General features: G+C 38.7%; 1 protein-coding gene across 1 annotated transcript; it reads left to right on the top strand.

Moving 5' to 3' along the window:
* The first annotated feature begins 3,878 nt into the window (after window positions 1-3,878).
* On the top strand, window positions 3,879-6,841 carry LOC149137170 (protein CFDP2-like). The gene is made up of 3 exons (XM_089338796.1): window positions 3,879-3,917; window positions 5,562-5,565; window positions 6,246-6,841. The coding sequence occupies exons 1-3, from the start codon at window positions 3,879-3,881 to the stop codon at window positions 6,839-6,841; spliced, it is 639 nt and encodes a 212-aa protein (XP_089194922.1).
* Window positions 6,842-11,119: the final 4,278 nt, after the last annotated feature.

Genomic DNA, 11,119 nt, shown 5'->3' with positions numbered 1-11,119 from the left:
GAATACGATTGTCTATCTTAGATACAACATACACTGGTAAAGGCTATATATACATTATGAAGCATATATAGAATATAAGCAATTTTCTTTTTAGGAATCACATTGGTATTGTCGACAAATCCGTGACATATTTCCGTTCCAAAATAGCACAGAATTTTAGAGTATATTTTCTTAGCTTTCACGCTGATGTTAGTGAACACACTCAAGAACTTTTGCTCTATTTATAGTTGTTTGTCATGTTTAATTTCTTTTACTGTCGCTAAAGATCGACGTGTTTCCAGTTTCAGAAAATAGAATATAATTTTTAGGTTTGTAAGTTTATAAGCATACAAATATCTATATTTGTCTTAGTGCATATTTTGAAATGTCAGAGTCGGGAGAAGCTATAACATCTAAACTGAAGTTCGAAACCCTACTTTCTAGATTATCTATTTACCATAATTTTTAGTAATACTCATTATACACTTTTTGCAGGAATTCATTTGACCTCCAGTCCTGGTAAATGAATTTGGCTTGTTCAAACCCCGAACCTTCTATAATTTTAACTGAAGCTTGTAATGCAAAAAAAAAAAAAAACCGCTATAGAAGGAGTTGTCGCAAGATCCGTCAACTAACTCAACTAATCGATAAGCTTTCGTGAGAACTATATACCACAAACTGTCTACGCTTCTAGTAGCCATAATAAGACTATTGTAGGACAATTTAGAATAGAATTAGAACAGATGGATGGGTTAACAAAGCGGAAAAGTCGAAAAGTTCAAAGTATGCCACCGGCATAGTCAGGAGTTGATTGACATATATACTTAACTCTCGCTGTCCCAATCTACTAAACTGTAAATAGATCTCATGAGTTTGATCTAGGTTTCTATATTAACAAAAATCAACCAAAAGCACTGTCTAATTAATGGTTGTTTCGAAAGTTCAAGACGTCCTGGGAAGTGTAATGGAAACTCACACGAGTATATTGTTTTCTGAAAATCTTATGGCGTATCAACCTTAGGTCACCAATACACACACACATACACACATACAGCCCTATAACAGTTGGGCTCTCTTATCTCAAAGAAGATTTGGATGGAAAGCACTCAGCATACAAAAAAGACTATGCATGGTTATGTTGTCCGGAAGCCTGAAGGAGACAGTAGAACTGACACGAAGCGCATCCTCTCCAGGACACAAGACCACTACATTACATCACACTTTGAAGGTTATGCGTTTGCAATCCAGTAACAGGAGATTGCCACAAAGTACCTGGTGAACAAGAGAGACAGTGACGCTCTTGTAATCCCAAGGTGCAACCGCATGTGTAGGCTATGTCATATCTCTGTGGAAGACATCACGCATGTGATTAGCAGTTGTCCTAAAATGTCGTCACGGTACTACCTCCTTATGCGGCACGATGTTGTTGCTAAAACAATTTACAGTACCACCCGGAAAAAAGACAATCCTGAAATAAACTTAGAAAATCCCTCTGTTATGGAATACATTCATAAACACCAACTTAAGGAATACTGGTGGAATATTCCCATCAAAATTTCTGTCAAATGTAAACATAACAGGCCGGATGTTGTTGTTTTGGACAGAGTGGCAAAGGTATGTACTATCATAGAGGTCAGCTGCCCTGCAGATATAAATATCTCTTTGAAAATTAAAGAAAAAGACGATATCTATGGACAACTGCTTCAAAACCTCCAGCTTTTATATCCAGACTATGAATTCATATTCATACCAATAATAGTTGGAGTACTAGATTTTGTTAGTAAATGCTTAAACGAGAATCTAGATAAACTGGGATTTTCAGAAAGAGAAATCGACCGGCTAATTCGTACTTTACAAGTGCAATCTGTGAGTGGAACAGTAAAAATATGCAAGACTTTTCTCAAGTTCCAAATGTGAATTTGTCTGTGTTAAACTACATCCCTTGTATCTGTGTTGAAAACCGGCTCCCTCTTCAGTGGAATATTTATAATAGTTAAAAAATAGGACACACACACACACACACACACAACACACACACACACACACACACACACACACACACACACATATATATATATAAATATACATACATACATACATACATACATACATACATATATATATATATATATATATATATATATATATATATATATATATATATATATATATATATATATATATATATATATATATTTGTATGTATTCAAATGACAATTATAAGAGCTGACCAACGTATTTTAAGACAGCTTGCTTGATACCTCGTTGTTCTGAATCTATACTAAGCCAGAAAACAGGTCTCGTCTTTCTCTCCTCAGACTAATACATGCAAAATAAATAATCTCTCTGTAATTGAGTTTGCCAGTTATCTCCCTGGTAAAAAAAAATATGAGCCAATAATATACTTGGGTCGATGCAATGGCCTGTGTCTCTTTTTGTGTATTTTCAAGTAAATTTGATGGTATTGTTTGTGAATTGTGTAACATATTTTTGCAATGAATTCAATTTTATTCACTAATAAAAATTATGTAAATACTAAATAAAATGGAATCACTATATTTCCTTTACTGAGGATTATGGTAATAGTTATATTTTGTATTTTGATCTTTCCGGCAGTTATTTTATTATAAAATTTAAATATGTAGGAATGAATCATATTTGTCTGAGATTTCTAACATTCATTGGCTACCGTTTCTAGTTATTTGATCTAGTTATTTTATATCTAAAAAGAAAATATCAGTATTCTTGTAGTTGTATTTCGTGTGTATAATCGCGTTAGTTTGTGATTGTGTGTGTGTGTGTACGGGTTTTGTCTGTGTACGCATGTGTTTCCTTTGTATATGTGCTCTCTGTTGTGTGTTATGTTATGTGAGCGTGTCACTGTAAATTATTTCCTTAACGTATTATTGATCTTATCTCCCCTTATCTCTTGTAAGCATTTGACAGTCAAAGCAGACATTTATTTCATTTTATTGTCTGCCATATTGCTCTATCGTGACCCGTGTACATTTTTTCGATCGAGAACATTCCTAGGTTTATAAACAAATATTTTAGTCCTAACATGCACGTATATACACACACGCATACACACATACACGCACACACACATACACACACACACAAGAGCAATCATTCTCCTTCGCCCATACATACAAACACGTGCACAAACACACACGTAGCACGGACATACAATGTATCTAGTATTTGTTTATCTGTCTGCATGTGTATATTTATATCGGTACGTCAATGTCGGTTTAATGTAGTGATTGAATATGACAATGACTATAAAATATGCGAATTCTTTTATGTAACCCATGTATGCAGGTGAAGGTACATTAGAAGCCGCTACTATATAAATGCAAAATATTAAGATTTTGTATTCATTTTCAAAGACAGAATCAAATGCCAAACTTAGATAATCTTGTCAATGGCAGATAATATCCTTTTGATAAAAATTTAAAAAAAAACGTCTGATATATTTTTCTATAATGCGTTATAGAAAGTTCGCTAAGTGGATATTTGTAAACAAGTTGCGCGCGCATTCTAAGCTAAAGATGACTGTCTGTCGTAGTGATAAACATATCAAATCTGGTCTCGTCTGTTCAAGCAATCCATGGCTCCATGTTTATCAATACACACCCGGGAGATTATTATGTGATATAGGGGATATATCGGACAATGTTAACAGATTAAATAAGGAATATGAGACAATTCGTACTAATATCGTTGCTTACCATTTATCTATATATTTATATATTTCACATACGTTTTGGTGCATTTCTATTAAATTACTGTACCGAATATAATTCTATTTCATTAATGTTTATCCATGATCTGGAATATCTTTTCATTCCAGATCTTATTTTCAAATTCCTATAAATCTTTCCATGTCTACCAATATGGCGGACGACAGCTTATATTTACAGTTTGATGCTATTGTAAACAGCTATGTGAAATAAACTCCAAAAAGAACTATTCTTCTCCTTGTTATTGTTGTAGGTGGTGATGTTGCTGTTGATGTTGTCGCTCGAAATTAGATCATTGTTAAATGCATAATTCCAAGTTATTTCAACCGAGATTTACTAAATTATCTGCTAATTTAATTCCTTTTTATAAATATGTGTGTATGTGTGTGTGTGTGTGTGTGTGTGTGTGTGTGTGTGTGATGTGGTGTGTGTGTACACACATACATATATCATACGTATGTGTGTACGTGCGTGCGTGCATATGTAGTTATTTACTTATTACCATATTACTTAACTTCGTGTTTATTACACGCAGTTACAGAAATAAACTTCATAAAAATGTATATAATAAAGCATAGAATCCAGGCTCCAATAATTTATTAGATATTTTACATTTAGTTTCTGAGCTTATCTCTGGGAGAATGTTTTCTATTGTTTATGTAAATAAATTATAAATTTCTAAACTAATATTCCTGTAACGTTGAAAACAATGTGATGGCCAACAAAATATGAAGTTTAGAATAATTTATTGATAATTCACATCGGATTTTCACACGCACATAAACACAAACACACATACACACATACACTTATATATTGACTCATTGATTTGTATTCATTTGTATTCATATATATATGTGTGTGTGTGGATGTATATAGATAGTAATGTAGAAAATATTTTTAAGATATATTCTTAATAATCAATGGAGGTTGTGGTAATCTTGTGGATAATTCTAGACATGCTGGCAACCGGGCTTGTCTTTGGTTCTATTTTTCAGGTTGATTTCTTTTTCTTTCTTTTTTTTTTTTATTATGTAAATTTTGGATATATATTCACCACGATTTTACTTGAAATCAATTAATTTGGTCTGTAGAATACTTTCTTCCAAATCACTGCAAAATTGTCATTACGGAACCACTTATCAGAGGAGCTAATTAAATTATCGAATATTTCGATAACTTCATTTACCAATAAACTTAGATCCGTGATTATATGAAATAATAATCGAGGAAATGGAACAAAATTCACCTTTTCCCTTCCTGAGTTTTTTGGGAAGAAATAATTCATTACAGAACATCGGATGGTTATAGAAATGTTGTTTAAACCATTTAATAGATCAACGCTTGTTCAACTCAGTTATGGTAAGCAACATTAAGTCAATCGTTATGGGAAACACTGTTTCTATAGGAGACACCGGATGCTGCAATTAATTCTACAATCCTTTACCTATCCAAAGCATTTTCATAAATATGTGCTAAATTTCCATACTTGTTTTCAGACTTTTAGTTTGCCCTTGTTTCATATATTCTGAATAATATATGCTTTCCTTTCACAAGCCCCAAGTTACTCTGGTGGTTGAAAAAAAATCGCGAATGTCTATTATATATTATGCATAGACGCTAAGGAAGTATGTACTTTGTGTCTCATATGATACATAAGACAGGCAAAAGGTTAAATAATTGACTTAGTTTGACGTATTAGGCATTTTCAAACTATCATGACTACACGCAATCACATCAGATTGGATGTCATTTAAATTAGCAACAACATCCCCGTCATTATGCCACGTTATTTTTATGTTTGTTTATTTATTTATTAATCTATTTATTTTTTAGCACAGTAACCCTAGGACAACACTCTCCAAATGTTTTCGTATTTTCTAAGCTGTGATATGAGAAGATTTAGTTTTTAAATGAGAGCCATCCGCGGTTCAAACACCCAGGTAAATTAACTGGATTGTAAGCTCGGAAACACGAGACGCAGCCAACAACCCCTAGAACAACACTCTCCAAATGTTCACGACTGGGCTGGACTATTTAGGATTTCCGCAGCCCACCTCGAATGAGGAAGGCCTTAGAAAAGGTGGGCTAAACATCGGATGTCGCAACTCTACCCGGCTGGAAAGCTGCGTTCAGCGGGTCATCCATTCTGCAGTCGAAACACTATAAATAACTTTGCTACTTGGAACGTTCGGACACTACTAGATCACAAGGACACAAATCGACCTGCCAGAAGAACAGCCCTCGTCACACACGAACTGATCCGTTTCGATGTGGACTTTGCAGCTCTGAGTGAAACCAGGCTCTCAGGGTAAGGATCACTTGAAGAGAAAAGTTCCGGATATACGATCTTCTGGAAAGGAAAGGAGCCTGGCCAACCTCATATGCACGGCGTGGGTTTTGCAATCAAGACAAAACTCTTAGAATCCTTCAATCTGACTCCGCCTTGCATCACGGAGAGAATCATGTCCATCCGAATTCCCCTCTCAACATCTTTCATCACCATCTTTTCCATCTAAGCTCCAGCACTGGGTGCTGAGGACAACATAAAGGAAGAGTTCTACCATCAACTCGACCAACAACTCACAGCTGTCCCCAGTTCAGACAAGATCTTCCTATTGGGTGACTTCAACGCAAGGATTGGCAGGGACCATCATCTTTGGGAGAAGGTTGTTCGGAAAGACGGAGTCGGGAACTCCAATGCAAATGGACATATTCTTTTTGGACTGTGTTCCGAACACCAACTTGCTGTCACAAACACCTTCTTCAGGCAGAGGAACCACTTCAAGATCACATGGCAACATCCCAGATCCAAGCATTGGCACCTCCTAAACTATGCCATCACAAGACAATGTGATCTCAAAAATGTTCTGATCACTCGTTCTATGCTGTCTGCTGACGACTGTTGGACCAACTACCGTCTGGTTGTCACGCGGATAAGATGGACTCTGAAGAAGAAGACAATCCCCTCAAGATCAAATCCACCTTCCCGGAGGAAGTACGACACCACTGCCATCCGATACCTCCAGAAGGTCCGTCTTTTTCAAGAGTCTGTCGAAAAGGAGTTGAATGAAACCCCACCTCCATGTGACAGCTCTGATCCCAACGCAGACTAGACCACGCTCGAGAACATCATCACCAAATCTGCGAGAGTGAACATCGGTTTCCAAAAGCGATCCCGTGCAGACTGGTTCGATTCAAACAGTCTTGAAATCTCCACCCTGATTGATGCCAAGCGATCGGCACTCATTGCACATCTGAACAACCCCTCATGTTCCACGAAACTCGCCAGATTCAAAGAAGCCAAATCACTCTGCCAAAAAAGGATTCGCGAGATCGAGAATCAATGGTGGTGAGCCAAAGCTGTCCAACTCCAATCCTTTGCTGACAGCCGTGACACGAGGAACTTTTTTGCTGGAACCAAGGAAATCTGCGGTCCCCAAATATCATCAACATCCCAGCTGAAAACAGCAGACAACTCAAATGTCATCACCGAGAAGGATGGGATTCTTCATCGCTGGAAAGAACACTTCGAAGCCTTGTTGAATCGCCCGTCCACTGCTTCTGAAGACTCGCTGAAGAACATTCCTCAACCCCCTGTCAGACCGGAACTGTCACGTTCCCCTTCCCATATTGAATTCATGACCGCTTTCAATCAAATGAAACCTAACAAAGCTCCCGGACCCGACAACATTTCCTTTGAATTCCCTTTGAACTCCTCAGAGCGGGTGGACCTGCTCTTCGGACAAGACTCTTCATGCTGATTCTGCAGATCTGGGAGAAGAAACAGATTCCTCAAGATCTCAAAGATACAGTCATTGTCACCATCTTCAAGAAAGGGGATAGGAGTCTTTGTGGTAACTATCGTGGCATCTCTCTGCTTTCAATCGCAGGCAAGATCATCGCACGATTCTTGTTACGTCTCCAAGCAGTAACTGAGTCAGTCTTTCCTGAGTCACAGTGTGGTTTCAGAAGGTCAAGCGGTACCATCGACATGATCTTTTGTGCACGTCAGATCCAGGAGAAGAGCCAGGAGCAGCAGACACCTGTCTTTTTTATCTTCTACGACTTGGAAAACGCTTTCGACAGTGTCTCAAGAGAGGTCATGTGGGATATCTTGCATCGTTACGGTTGTCCTGGAGGATTCCTTTCACTGATCAAGGGTTTCCATGATGACATGTGGGGAAGAGTCCTTTATCATTTCTGAAGAATTCAAGATCACCTGTGGCCTGAAGCAGAGATGTGTTCTTGCTCCAACCCTGTTTTCTCTCTACATCGCTGCCATGCTCTCCGAAATTCCAACAGACAACCCCGGAGTGGAACTCAGATGCAGATTTGATGGCGGGCTTTTCAACATCTCACGTTTCCTATCAAGACGTCACTGTCGAGAACACAAGAGCACTGAGCTTCAATACGCCGATGATAACGCAGCCCCATCTTCAACTGCAGAAGACCTCCAAACCTCAACAAACAACTTCAGCAGAGCTTATCAAACCTTCGACTGAAAGTGAACATCGCCAAAACCAAAGTGCTCGCTCATCCAGCTCCTCGTTCCAACCTTGACAACCCCAACATCACCATCAACAACCAATCAATTGAGGTCGTCGAGGATTTCTGCTATCATGGAAGTTTTCTGTCACCCACTGCAGGATCTGGTAAGGATATTGAACATCGCATCCAATCAGGCCATACCTCTTTTGGTCGTCTCAAAATCAGGGTCTTTTGCAACAAGGATTTGACATTCTAAACGAAGCTTAGAATGGAACTAAGCAGGAATGTGTTCTTGCTCTAACCCTGTTTTCGGGCGCTCCCTCTGGAGACACACCATCAAAACGGGTTCTGCAGACTTCAAGAAAGCCCGAGTCGCAAGAGCTAAACTCAAGAGACGGGAGAGAAAGCAGCGCCTTCTCCTTCCCAAACCAACCCCTTCTATACCTTGTCCACAATGTCCCCGTATGTTTCAGGCAACCCTTGGATTGCGGAGCCATCTGCAGTTCAAACACCCAGGAAAATGAACTGGTTTACAAGCTCGGAAACACGAGACGCAGCCAACAATCCCTAGAACAACACTCTCCAAATGTGTTCGTATTTTCTAAGCTGTGATATGAGACGATTTAGTTTTTAAATGAGCGCGTAAAAGCTTCTTCCCTGGTACGTAAAGTTAGAGCGTCACTGACAACATAGATCATTCTCTGATCTATGCCCTTATACACCTGTATCAGATCCTTAAACCTTGTTCAAAGCACATTCCTCAATATTTCTCTACCCCACCCCACCTCCACTCGAATTGTGTGCACCACTGGAATTCGTTCTCTTCTCAACCAGTTCAGCCTCACTAGAAATAAAGAACCCGCAATTGTCATATTCTGCCGTATTCATTACAACCGAAGGCGCCTCTACGTAGTTGCATAGCCTCCTAGAAATCGTAGGTTGACATTTTAATTTTTCTACCATTCAATCACAATTAAATTCTAAAATTAATATCGATTCCATTCGAATTTTCCCATCAAATGCAAATATTTCCTACCCCTTTAATCTATTTTCCTCATTCTATTATTCTTCTCTTGCACTCCAGTTTTCATGTCTTCTCTCACCTCTTCATAACACCCATCTTTTCTCATCCTTCCTTTTTTTTTACCTGTTTCTCTCTCCTCCTCTTTCTTTCTTTTTTTACTTTTCAATCTTCTCCTTTTTATTGTTCTTTTCCTCACTTTCCTTCAATTTCCCTATAATTCTTTCTTTCTAACCCAATCTCAATTTTAGATTCTCTCCCCCCCTCTCTCTCTCCCCCTCTCTCTCTCTCCCCCCTCTCTCTCTTTCTTATCTTCCTCTCACTCTCTCTTTCTTTCTTATCTGCCTCTCCCTCTCTTTTTCTCTCTTATCTACCTCTCCCTCTCTTTCCCTCTATGCGTATATAGTTCATTGTGTGTCTAAATAGAGAAAGACTATGGGTGTATGTGCTGGTGTGTTTATGCATATGTATGTGAGTGTGTATTTGTATGCTTGTCTACCTTATCATATTATTTTCTATTCCTCTCATAAATCGTTCAGAAATTGTTCATAAATCGTTGGCTGTTGTTAGCAACGAAGTCAAGGTTTGAATTCAAATTTTATTCTTTTAATCTCATTTTCTCATTTCAGTTGGGGTCACGTTAGGATCAAAGCAGAGCAATCACTATCATCACTGAGAAAGCATTTTAGAATATACTCTACACTGTCTGTATCACTGGTTCTTCTTGGTTCTTCAAGCCGACAAGGAAAGCTTTGCGTGATCACTGGACCTCCTAGAAATACCAGCCAGATCAGAGAGGGTTGCACCAGTACTATGCTGATATTCATTTTATCTGAGTAATAAACTGTAGTGACGTACAATAAAGTACTTTGCTCAATGTCACAACGTGCTGTCCGATCTAAAAATCGGGATTACGACCTTGTGTTCGGGATTCCAACACTCTAACCACCAGACCCTGCACTTTCACGTTTCTTTTCTCTATATCACTTTATACTATATCATCCAGCACTATGTCTTACTACTACTAAATTACATTAAATTACAGCAGCCGGTGAGGAAGCTTCAATTGTCTTAAAAAAAGAAGTGCATTAAAGAATGTAGTCCTTGGTAGAGGAAAAAAACAATGAGATGGTCAGTGTTGGGACGCCTCTGATGAAAATTCTGCTCGATCAGGGATGACCTAGTGCCAATCAACAACAATTAAATTACACGTTGGACTTCTGCTGCTACCAGCAAACAAGGGAACTACACCTGGATACTCGATTTTCTAGAAATAGTAGCTAAGTTTCTCTCAAGATCACAACCTGACATCTGTAAAAGAAGAATAAAAATACATTCAGTATATGCAGTCTTATTCGTCCTGAGTGGAGGCGCAATGGTCCAGTGGTTAAGGCGGCGGACTCGCGGTCATAGGATCGCGGTTTCGATTCCCAGACCGGGCATTGTGAATGTTTATTGAGCGAAAGCACCTAAAGCTCCACGAGGCTCCGGCAGGGGATGGTGGTGAACCCTGCTGTACTCTTTCACCACAACTTTCTCTCACTCTTACTTCCTGTTTCTGTTGTGCCTGTAATTCAAAGGGTCAGCCTTGTCACACTGTGTCAGGCTGAATATCTCCGAGAACTACGTTAAGGGTACACGTGTCTGTGGAGTGCTTAGCCACTTGCACGTTAATTTCACGAGCAGGCTGTTCCGTTGATCGGATCAACTGGAACCCTCGACGTCGTAAGCGACGGAGTGCCAACAACAACAACAACGACTCGTCCTGAAAAAGAGAGCGGGGTGGTAACGGCTTAATGAAGGTAGACTTGAGGGTAAGCAACAACAACAACATTGTTTTATATAACTCTCCTTGCAAGTTAACAATAAATCTGCAATATCG

The sequence above is a fragment of the Octopus bimaculoides genome, chromosome 2 (genome assembly GCF_046866305.1).
Source record: "Octopus bimaculoides isolate indiv1 chromosome 2, ASM4686630v1, whole genome shotgun sequence".
NCBI lineage: Eukaryota > Metazoa > Mollusca > Cephalopoda > Octopoda > Octopodidae > Octopus > Octopus bimaculoides.
This window is presented reverse-complemented; position numbering and strand designations above follow the sequence as displayed.

Coding starts and splice junctions, on each gene's coding strand:
- LOC149137170 (XM_089338796.1), top strand. CDS start 3,879: ATGGCGGACGACAGCTTATATTTACAGTTTGATGCTATT.